Raw genomic sequence first — 12115 nt, forward strand, 5'->3', positions numbered from 1 at the left:
AATGCAAGTTAAACCGGAAAATGACAAATGTTACATCAACCAAAAGTCAAACCTGTAACATTGCATAAAACAAAGTCTATCAACACAAAGGTTGGTGAGAAATTCATAGTTTTGAACAAATATGTATATAATAAGAAATGCCACAATCTTGTATACAAAACGATAAATAATAGCAACAATTAGGATAAATGAAATCGTTAATTAGAATACATTAGCCACACCTTGCTATAAGAGAATACCAAATAGTCTAGGATTTTGTATGAAATCGTTAATAAGAATACATTAACGACACCTTGCTATAAGAGAATACCAAATAGCTTAGGATTTATAAATTAACCATCCAAAAGCGGTAAACACATTAGAATATAAGCATGTAAGCATAGAACACCAAATCGAGTATTTATTTAAGTAAAGTATACAATAAAGTTTGTGATTTAAGACTCAAGTATAAAACGTATAGTTTGAATAAGATATGCAATATCACCCCCAAAACGAAATATGGAAAAACGGGGAATGAAAGTACTCACATTTAAGTATTAAACTTGATCGGTAATAAGCTGAGTAACCAGAAGGATGGGTTTTAACGAGCGAAGCCTAAATGAAAGAAAGTCTTATATTAGAAAAGTTGCCTTGGAAGTCTTTAAATAAAAATAAATGATGAGAAATGTAAACAATTAAAGTTTATGGTTTAAAGTGTAAATATTCAATAAATTATAACAATAGTCCTTTAAAAACATAAATTTGCTCGAAACCGGGTTAAAGTATCTAGCCTTAATATTTACTCAACCTATGTTAAGTAATAAGGTGGGTAAAAATACAAAAATGCAAGTCCCTTTATAATATAGATACTAAAACGGGTTTTAACGAGTGTTCGGGTTATTGGTTCGGGTCTTGATAATTGGTCAAACCCAAAGTCAACTTTCCAAAATAATAAATGTTATGAGATAACTCAATAAAATTTAATAAGATTTAACCAAGTATGTAGTCCTATTGTTTTAGAACTAACAACGTCCATTAAGAGAGTGTTCGGTTTTGTCGGTCCAAACTTTGTTATAAGATCAAGTTGGATTCAACATTCAAAGTACTTTGAGAAAATATTTAAAATCAGTTTATAAACTATTTTTAAAGAAATATACAAGTCTTGATAGCTAAAACACACTTGTGTGTCTTAAGCGAGTGAAAATCGGTTAAGTTCGGTTTGGTTCAGTTTTCATCTCACAGTAAGGTCATGTATGGTTGCCACATGCCCAAATATCAAAGAACTTGTATAATAATTTATAAATGATGATACTTAAGTTTTACAACCAAAAAGTTAACAATAAAGTATTTAAACGAAAGTTCGGTTTTCGGTTCGGATCTTGTTTTGGGTTAAGACCGAGGTAAGATTCTACAAACCCATAACCATAGAACTTATAAAAATGGTTTTAGAAACTTAAATCTAACAATAAGCATGTTTAAACAATTATTTAACAAAATTAGTAAACAAAGTTCGTTTACGGTTTAGAGCTATTTATGGTTAAACCGAGGCTAGTCTCTTCAAACCCATAACCATAGAACTTCATAAATATGATATACAAACTACAATGAGCAGAAGTTAAGCATGATTAATATGTATAAACAAGTTATATAATAATATATATATCAAGGACTACGAAAGTCCTCCATGTAGCCTTGCCTTACGAGGCCCGACACTCCACCGACCGAGACTGGAGAAGTGACCACCAAAGGTAACAAGGGGTGCATATTATGTATATGTTTCATAACCATATTCAAGTGTTAATAAGACTAAATAAGTTAATTAAAATGAAAGACTTTACTTAGTTTGACTTTTAGAAGTCAAACTTCCAAGAACATTGAAAAACAACCTTAAAGAACCTTGAATTTGGGTGAGGAAATGAATTATGAGCAGGGATGGATGTGTGTAACACCCCGGCTAAAGCGGAATACGCCCGAGTGTTACGTACAGATTGCTCAAAACACATGTGACACTATTAAGTAACAATAATATCATTAATTAATTTAAACATCATGTACACAAGTTTGTAACAATAAATACAAGGAAAAATACAAGAACAATTAACAAATTATCCATTTATTATTATAACCTAAGTTCTAGTGTCCTCGTCACGGCAACATTCTCTAAATAAGGTACCTGTAGCATATATATAAAATAATTTCAACTAAATGAATAGTTGGTGAGTTCACACAAGTTTTGATATAAGTACATAAAAATCTACAATTCCATGAACAAGTGTAAATGAGCAAGTAAAGTCCTTTCCAGTTGGGATTGTGCACCAACGTACTCGGATAATAGCACAAGTAAGTGTCTAAAATAAAATGTATGTGTGTTTGATGTGATATGGACGGCCAAAAGGAAGAAAAAGAAAGTTATAACCTTAATTGTTATTTACTCATCATTAACTCAATCATTAAGACATAATTAATTTTATTAAACTTTAGTTTTTATTACATGTGACATGTTACATTCTATTATAAACATTTCTAGTAAGCATATGTTGTGTACTAGTCTTTTTGTTACTTGTCATGTAATATATCATAGGTTATGTTATTTTAATTATTCACTTCTCCTACAACATATAAGTATACAACAACTAATCATGTAGCATGTAACACAATTTCACCCAACACATATAATACATGTAACATATCATGTGTGACAAATTTATTATAACCTATCATATATTATAACATGTGTGACAAGTTTATTATTCTAGTTATCAATAACTAGTTACTCTCACTTAGGTCACCAACGACACCACTGACTCAATGTATGCATACATGACACTATATGTATGAGAGTTCATTAACTTAGTTAACAGAACTAACTGGGTTTACTGACACAGTCAACAGGATTTAACTGAAAATGCCGGGTATCACATCAAGGATTAGAAATGTTGAATGTATATTTTATTATGGAGTTGGATATTATAATATGTTTTATACATATATTTATAAATAAAAACCGAAAATTTAAAACGGGTCAGATTTTCGGGTTTGAAAAGTAACGAATGTTACAATGTGGGAGAGGGTCATGTACTTATAGGATAAGATTAAATGGGTTAAACAAGAGATTTAGTGTCTAAAAACCGGATTTTGGATAAAAGCACAAACAAGAAAACATAACCTGCAACTGCTGGTCTGATGCCCCCTTCGCGCCACGCGACTCAGGAGGGTCTCACCCATCGCGTTGCGCGATGGGTTGGGCGGGTAGATTTTTCAAAGTTTGAAAATTGACACATATGGCCCCTGAAGTTCGTTTTAAGCATTTTTAAGGCGTTTTAAGGACCGAAAATGATATTTTCGAGACCCAACAAGTATAAAACAATATTGTAACATAAAATCCATCATTTTGATTATATCATAGGTTTTGGTTTACAAAACGGGTCGGTTTACATAATAAACAATTACAAAACGAATACAAATCGAACCCGAAATTGACGAATGTCACACCTCACTTGAAGCTATTGAATTCACTTAAACACTCAACCCCACCCCACCCCACCCCACAAATAAATTCATAAAATAGAGTTAAGATCCACTTAATTAACATTTTTTATCAATTGAATTGTTTGAAGCCAAACTTGTAAGAATTCACATTCAGTTGTTTTCCACTCACACTCTAAACATATCATACTCATTTGGTGGAATTGGCCATTAGAGTCTAACATTAGGTATTTCGATTAACTAAAACACAATTTGGCACCTTAAGTCGGTTATAGGTTTAAGAGGTATATTCCTTCAAAATTCACTAGTTGAGTTATTTGATACTTTAGGTTCAATGACCATGCAGTGTTTATAACATTGACTATAGCATGTTAAACTTAGAATCCTCAAATTGGATAGAAAAAATACCAATCAAAGCCCCAAACACCCGGTTGTCTCGATCATAGCATTCCTGTCTTTAGCTGCACAGTTTGTTTAAATTAGGTCAAATTCTCTCAAAACACATAAAAATTTCTTGAGTTTGATCATATAATCACAATAAATTAGTTACAACAATCTGTAGACAGTATATATGATGTTTCTTAATCCAAAAGATTATAATCCCTTTTTTTATTTCAAGATTTAGGTTACGAAATTCAAAATACACTGGTACCCTAATGCGTAGGTTCTAACTTATTCATCTTTAAAATTGAATGGTTTCTAACATGGTTAATTCCTTTTATGAGACGTTTTAACACATTTGCAAACAAAATCTCTAAAGATTTTATAGAAATCAACTAATGGTTTGATAAACCCATCAAAATTCTTAAGAATTGATATTAGATTGGGAGAATACTTAAGAGTTTCTTCACATGGAGATGATAGGTTAATGATGTAACTTTTGACTTCAATTTTATTTGAAATCTCTCTCTCTCTCTCTCTCTGTAAGACAACCACACGCCAACATACTCTTTTAATGCTAACCCATGCACGACATATTATAACAATATCCATGATTACGTTCAATTTGCGTTAGCATTTTTGACACATTTAATCTTCAATGTTAGTCATTTGAAATAACTGTCTACAAGCTAGCCTTTTAACACTACGGTTAACTATGTTTTACGATTCATTTGTAACGAACACAACCTACTCTGATGCATCAAAATGAACATCTTCCATTCACATCAAAATTACCAACTGTGCAATACTTATACCTAAAATATAATATACTTTCATGGTCGGCTATAGCTTCTCAATAAATAACTTACATCAAATTAAAACTACACGATAATCACTGGCACATTCTTTTGAGTTACATATCAAATACCACCGTCAACCCAAATATCTGATACCTTTTACTAACCTAAGCTACTCACCTTCGTAACGCGTAAGAATCTTCCGAACTTCTTACAATCAGAACCATCGGTTATTGTAGATTTAGGTAGTTTGTAAATTGTATAATTGTTTGCAATTAGCTAACAACTAGTTATAAACTTGTAATAACCAAATAAATCAAATTCCTGATTACAAAAAAGAAACAAGTCGCATTTAGGGGAAAAAACAACGCCATCTTTGGACCAAATGGTTTGAAGAATCAGGGCTGTACTCGCCACCGGGTCAACTCGACTCAGTTCCTTCCAGCTGAATCAATAACCCAATATCCATCAGCCAAATCGAAACTAGCCCTAAACAGTCTTCCAGATGTCGCCGGTGAAGCGAGAGATTATCGACGATTCTGCTCATCACCACGATCCTCCTAACAAGCGATCTAAGGTCTTTAATCTCTCACTGATTATTTTTTACAATTATTTTGTATTCAATGATTATACAATACACTGGATCTCTATGCCTTTGTAATATTGATCATCGTTAGCGATCTACTGATTAATCAATAGGTTTTGTCCGTCTGTGTTTATAGTTTATGAATTAATGAATTAGGTTAAAAGTATTGTAGCCGGAGATCCAAAATAAGTACTGCAGGTATGTATCGATCTGCAGCTGTTTTTTTTTCGTAACTAGTAGATTGACAAGAACCGGTAGCATTGATCGAACACGAACACGAACGTGTACATATAATTGAACAAATTTTATATGTTCATGTTTGTTTATTAAGAAAAGGACATTTTCGTGTTTGTTCATGTTTGTTCGTTTAAAACCTAAATGAACGGTTCACGAATGTAACCGAACAAACGTAAACGGACACGGATAAACAAGTCGAATTTAAATGAGCCTATTTTATGTTTATATAAATATAGCTGCTTATGTATGTATTAGAATTTACACGAACAAACACGAACGGACTTTATTAAGCAAACATAAATGAACGTACATAAATGGACATTCACGAACATAGATGAACAAACAAAACTGGTGTTCATGTTTGTTCGTTTACTAAATAAACGAACATAAATGAACTTTCCTGTTGAACAGTTCATGAATGCTCGGTTTGTTTACAGGCAATTGAGGTTGGTTATGTGATTAATACTGTGTTGGGACATGCATGTGAAGTGAGTCACTGCAGATTTTAATTTTCTTCTGTAAGTTATAATATTGGGAAGGTTTAGGGCTTAGTTCAAAGGCGTAGTTCTGTTGAGGGAGGAAGATAACTTGTGAATTTTGGGCACTTGTATCTCCACATTGTTTCATTCTTACATCAGCCTGTCACATAGCTTTTCCATAAATGTTGTTAATTAATGATTAATCATCTGTTTTGTTTTAGCAGCAACATGATCATGGTGTAAGTGGTTCTTCTCTATCACCGATGCAGTTCAATCCATTAGATGAGCCAAGTCCGTTAGGGTTACGTCTGAGGAAAACACCATCACTCTTGGATTTGATTCAAATGAGGCTTTCTGAATCAAATGCTTCTTCTAAAGCTGTTGTGCATGCTACAAAAGACCACAAAACGGCGACTGCTACTACTGATAAATTAAAGGCTTCAAATTTCCCTGCATCGCTTCTTAAGATAGGCACCTGGGAGGTAATATGTTTTCTTCTGTTTCTTTGGTAATATACAAATTGGATACGTCTAACTTATATGGTTTTTGTAGTATACGTCTAAACATGAAGGGGATCTGGTGGCAAAGTGTTACTTTGCAAAACATAAGCTTGTATGGGAAGTTCTTGATGGTGGCCTCAAGAATAAGATTGAAATTCAGTGGTCTGACATTACCGCTCTGAAGGCAACTTACCCAGATGATGACCCTGGAACGCTAGATATAGTGGTAATCTTTATTGTTGTATTCTATAAGTATTGATTGTTTTAGTATCTTTATTCCGATAGTTTTATGACTTTTATCATATCAACAATATTAATATATATTGTGTTTTTTTGTGCAGCTAAATAGGCAACCTCTTTTCTTTAGAGAAACAAATCCTCAGCCTAGAAAGCACACATTATGGCAAGCGACATCAGACTTTACAGGTGGACAGGCTAGCCTACACAGGTACACACGTTTACTAAAACTTTTAGTAAACGTTTCTAATCAATATAGTATATCTCAAATATAAGCCTATCTCACCGCTACTAATAGATGTTCTATTGTACGTATCGCTAAAGGCGTTTGTAAAAGTTGGAGAGTGTGCTTACTGGTGAATGACCGGGTTTCTAAGTTTAGTGGGTTCAACACTTGGTGTGTATACTGTGTTTTACCTTTTTAAGCATGGGTAGTAATAAACAACTATAAAACTCAGTACTTACGAAAGATTCTTGAAATATGATGTGGATCTCAGTCATCTCACTCAAAACAAAATAAATTAACACGCCGCGATAGCATTTGAAGGATTAATATTAATATTACTTTTGATCGTGCGGTAAAGTTAATTTCATCGAAAATGCTGTCAAAGTTTGTTTCATTATTGATTTATGCGATGATATTACCATAGTTTTTGAAAAGTGTCATGTTTCATAAATATAAAATCAATTTGAAGTTGACTATTTTAGAGTGATATATAATTTTATAGCTTTCTAGATACATGTAATTTTTGCAAAGTTTTTGGATAAATAAATATCATTGTAAAATGTGTAATATGTACTAAAAGTATACATATTGTATGTAATGTAGAATACTTTAATGCATAAGTTCAAGTAGTACTGTATTTTCCTCCAACTTCGTATATTGATATTGTTAAACAGCTCAATAGTTTATTGTTTTCAAGTCGGGCCACTTACTTAAAAATAGTCGCATCTGGATCTAGGCTAAATCAGTTTTATAAATTTACCTTTAATAATATCTTTTAAGAAAATTTCTGTGGGGTCACTCGATCCCACTCTTCTTTGTAGTTGGTTCTGAGTATACCTACCGTTTTATTGCATTGAATTATTCTGTTCCTGGCGAAATTTACATGAATATAATACATATATTTTTCATTACTTTCTATTTATTGTAGGAATTGCCTTTTAAGATATACTAAGCATAAATTTAACCATTTACTCATAAAAATCTGCAATTAAAATAGGCTGCATTATTGTTTTTCTGCAGGCGCCATATTCTACAATGTCCACAGGGTTTATTAGGCAAGCACTTTGAAAAGCTCATTCAGTGTGACCCTCGTCTTAATTTTCTGAGTCAGCAAACAGAGTTAGCATTGGAATCCCCATACTTTGAAAAAAGAAGATCAGTGTTTGACGATCCAAACGAATCCATTGAACATACTCTAAGTAGCGAGGGACCCACCAATGTTGACTTACGTGGCACCACATCATCAGGAGGTCAGTCTTCTTCCTCTAGAAGTGAGTTCCATGATCCTTCTGGTGGACCCTCAGACTTCCTTCGTGAAACTCCTTCACCTAGCTCAGGTAAACATGGTTACTGTTTTTGTGAGTTATGCGTGCATCTCATTCGCTTATTAGTTAGCTATATATACAGTGATGGACACATCAGCAAGCGAGGAGAAAGCAGGGGAGATTAAAGAATTAAAGGGTCTAGTGCCGGGGCTACATTCATCTATGTCAATGAGTGATTTAGTGAATCATATTGAAAACAGAATCACAAAAAACCGAACACCCGGTGACCAACATCCTCTTTCTAACGAAGAACAAGCAAGCTTACATATTCTAGAAGATATTAGTCGATGCTTATTTAACGATTCTCAGTACTCGTCAACTTCTGATGAAAAATCCATAATGTCACGAGTCAACTCACTTTGCTGTCTGTTACAGACGGACCCCACAACAGCTAATGATAAAAAAATTGATACTGAAACTGTAAGCCTGGTTCTGGAAGAAGATGCAGCCGGAAGCAAGAATCCAGAAGATTCTTCTGAGGAAGCGGATGGTAATAAGACAGCACCTGGCATCCCGAGGAACGATTCTGTTGGGGAGTTGTTGTTGAATCTTCCTAGGATAGCGTCTCTACCCCGGTTCTTCTTCAACCTTTAGACATTAAGAGTCAACTCAGTTTGCACTTTGTCCAATTAAGTCATTAAAACTTTTGAACCTGACTTTTTTGGTCAAATTTTAAAGGTTTTTGGTTAAATGCATAAACAATGTTGAGACTTAATTGAACAAAACGTAAAGTCCCGACTATGAAACTTATTCTTCTATGGCTTTGTATTGGAATGTTGAGACGGGATTAGTTGGTGAAATAACACATATGCACAGATGTAGCTTTTATCTGTAAACGTTATGATTATGTGTACATAAATGATGCTTTTCAGGGATTTGAGGGCTTTAAGATGTTACTGCTCATTCATTAAGAAACGGGTTGAATTAGATAGTTTTGTTTACTACGTATGAGTTCGTTTGGCCCTCAATTTATTCAAATGGGTCAATATGGGTTTTCTCAATTTATACGAGTCACTTTTACGCCTTGTTCTTGAGTTTTTTAACCAAAGAAAGAAAATGAAAGGAGAGGGAAGGATAAGAAAGGGAAGGGAAAGATTTTTTTTTTTATTTGGTGTGTTCTTGAGTTAGAAGAAAATTAGAGGAAAGAAAAGGATAACTATTTATCCTTAGTAATCAGCCCATTTTTGAGGGGATAATTTATTGGAAAAAACATCAATTTAATCTCTCCTAACTTCTCTTACTCGTTTCCTTTCCATCCAAAAAAAACTCAAGAAAACTCATTTCTTAATTATCCTTAATTTTCCTTTCCTTTCACTCCTTTAAAAAAACTCAAGAACAGGGCTTTATAAAACTTGTTAACTTAAGATGGTCCAAATAGCCCTACTACCATTTTTTAAGATTGGCCGTGTTGGATGAGCACAGTACTGTACCGGTACCGACCAGTATCGAAAATACCGATCCCGAAAATCGAAAATACCGGTACCGGTGCCGAGGGTAAAAAATCGGGAAATACCGGTACCGTACCGATCCCGAAACTTACTTTGGTACCGATTCGGTACCGATTTTGCCCATCCCTATGTCATATTGATATTTGATGCATTTCTTTTATACGTGATGCAAAAGACCAAAGGAAATTGATGTTGAGAAAACAAAAAGCAAACTATAGGTGTAATATTATACATTTGGTGCAGTATCTGGCTGGAAAGCAGAACCGTGTGGGCGATTTATACTTTATAGCTTTCTAAATGGCAAACACAAAGATAAAGTGTACATATATGGATGTTAAGTTTAAGGATGTTGTGGGTCTTCATTGTCATGTATGGGTCCTGAAGCATGTTCATCAGCATATCAATCGACATAGCATTTTTGTCTTTCAACATATGCGCGTTCACTTATTTCTTCAAGTAGCAGCAGTTGGAGAATACTGAAGAAGACCCGTTCCCTCATCTAATTGCTCATTTAGCACATTATTCTCTGTCCTCGATAATATTAGCCTTTTAACCTGTGTCCATATGGCAAATAAAATGTATGCCAAATTCAAAGGCTTTTGCGCGCTGATAAAAAATATATGATTGCTAGATATGTAGGTTCAATGTTGCCATACCATACAGTAGGTGGACTTGGAAGAATATAAACATAACCCAAGGAGCAAGACATAATCTAATGAATCTCAGCATTAGCATGATAACATGAGCGAGAGAACGATAACCCACTTCAGTAAGTGTACCAGCATTTGTTTCTTAGAATTCCAATGGACGAGGTTGGGACAAAAAAAAGCCACAATAGTCGGTGGTAGATTGTCAATCATATAGTCAATTAGCCCAATCTGCATCCACATGAGTATCAACAAGCAATACTAGAAGACCTACAAATAGTCAACACATGAGTAATGACTCATTCAAGGTACAGAATATGCTCGTCAACGATCGAATGTCGATAATTAGGTTCTTATAAAAACAGGAAACCTTACTGTCCGTAAGCAATCTCTGGACATTCAAGACAATCTAATGAAGACCAAGTTTAACCGGTTCAATCTAAAACCGGGTTTGACCAAGTTTAACCCAAACCGAAACCGGTTAGGCAAAAACCTCAGTTTTGTGATTGAGCAAGATAAAGACAGGAATAGGTTTGACTATACAACATTAACATGACGACATAACAATAAATGGAAAATTGCCAAATGGAAGAATTGTTAAAACACCAAAATACATAAAAACAAAAATGAAACATATCTTCTGGATCACTAGTATTCTGTTTCTAACTTTTCCCATTTCAACAAGGATTCATACAACAACCTCAACCATGACGATTTCTTAACACATCTTTGTACCAATCAATCTCCCTTCACATGTTGCCTTGACATATGATGGACCACAAAACCGAAGGAAGCCAACATTCCTACGAAGTACCCAATAATAGCTCCATACATTACACAAATTGGCCATTCCTGTAAAAAATAACCCAAAGGTAAAAGTAAATTACAATGTAGTACGATTTATATGTAACCCATCCTAAGTTTCAGTTTTTTTTAATGAAACTGTACCTGCCACGCCCTTTCCCAGTCAAGTGGCATGGACCAGGCCCCGAACCAACCTCCAATTACCGCACCATATGCAGGCATACAGATCATATAATCAACAAATCCAATCAGCCTGCAAGTTAAAACATCCACATGTAACCACATCGTATAAATATAGATATTGAGCAAAAATATTATTAATACTATTACTTTGGTAAGTGAGCATTTAAATACTTATATGCCATGTTAATTTTGATCATGCAATAATGAAGTCATCAAGACCTTACTTTGTTTGTGCATATATACGGTGCAAATCAGCCCAAGATGAGCCATAAACAGAAGCTGCAGGGACAAACTATAAACAGATTTACAAAATATAAGTGTTAAATTTTAAAAACACAACTGTAATGGAAAGCAAATTAAATAGTTTTATACTCACAGTAAATGCAGACATCAGAAGAGACCAGTTGAGGGTTCTTAGAAAATACCTGCATTAGTAAAACAAACATATATCAGCTAAAAATTGCATGTGCTCATACAAATGTGTTTTTACTTTTCATACTATTATACTCCCTCCGTCCCATTGTAAGTGTCATGGTTTGAAAAACACAAAGTTTAAGGTAGATTGAATGATTACCTTTTTTGCTCACTAAATGACAATAATGCCCTTGGAAAGTGGGTCCATCAATATTGTTTATTAATGCAAGTTGTGTGTGTTTAAGGGTAAATTTGGAAATTGACTAACAAATTTTGAAAGTGGACACTTGTAATGGGACAAACAAAAAAGGAAATATGGACACTTTTAATGGGACGGAAGGAGTAATATGCTAATATTAGTGTCCAAACTGTCAAATACTTAGAAC

The 12115-nt window shown here is 33.9% G+C and overlaps 2 protein-coding genes across 2 annotated transcripts; one reads left to right on the forward strand and one right to left on the reverse strand.

Annotated features, from left to right (window-relative positions):
• The first annotated feature begins 5008 nt into the window (after positions 1–5008).
• Positions 5009–9158, forward strand: LOC143605612 (uncharacterized). Its single transcript, XM_077081663.1, has 6 exons — positions 5009–5220; positions 6167–6427; positions 6498–6671; positions 6787–6893; positions 7929–8245; positions 8316–9158. The coding sequence occupies exons 1-6, from the start codon at positions 5149–5151 to the stop codon at positions 8825–8827; spliced, it is 1443 nt and encodes a 480-aa protein (XP_076937778.1). The 5' UTR covers positions 5009–5148; the 3' UTR covers positions 8828–9158.
• Positions 9159–10870: 1712 nt separating this feature from the next.
• Positions 10871–11740, reverse strand: LOC143605610 (uncharacterized; the record flags this gene model as incomplete). The annotated part of the gene is made up of 4 exons (XM_077081662.1): positions 10871–11180; positions 11277–11385; positions 11540–11607; positions 11692–11740. Coding segments are annotated over 4 exons (340 nt in total), but the record flags the coding sequence as incomplete, so codon positions are not given.
• Positions 11741–12115: the final 375 nt, after the last annotated feature.

Source organism: Bidens hawaiensis, unplaced genomic scaffold (assembly GCF_021521415.1).
Source record: "Bidens hawaiensis isolate Kalapana, Puna unplaced genomic scaffold, B.hawaiensis_p1.1 tig00070393_1, whole genome shotgun sequence".
In the NCBI taxonomy this organism is placed as follows: Eukaryota; Viridiplantae; Streptophyta; class Magnoliopsida; order Asterales; family Asteraceae; genus Bidens; species Bidens hawaiensis.

Excerpts from the sequence above, each read along its gene's own strand:
- LOC143605612 (XM_077081663.1), top strand. The coding sequence starts at position 5,149 with ATGTCGCCGGTGAAGCGAGAGATTATCGACGATTCTGCTCATCACCAC. Across the intron at positions 5,221-6,166 it reads CTCCTAACAAGCGATCTAAG|CAGCAACATGATCATGGTGT; the intron begins GTCTTTAATCTC and ends GTTTTGTTTTAG. Across the intron at positions 6,428-6,497 it reads TTAAGATAGGCACCTGGGAG|TATACGTCTAAACATGAAGG; the intron begins GTAATATGTTTT and ends TGGTTTTTGTAG.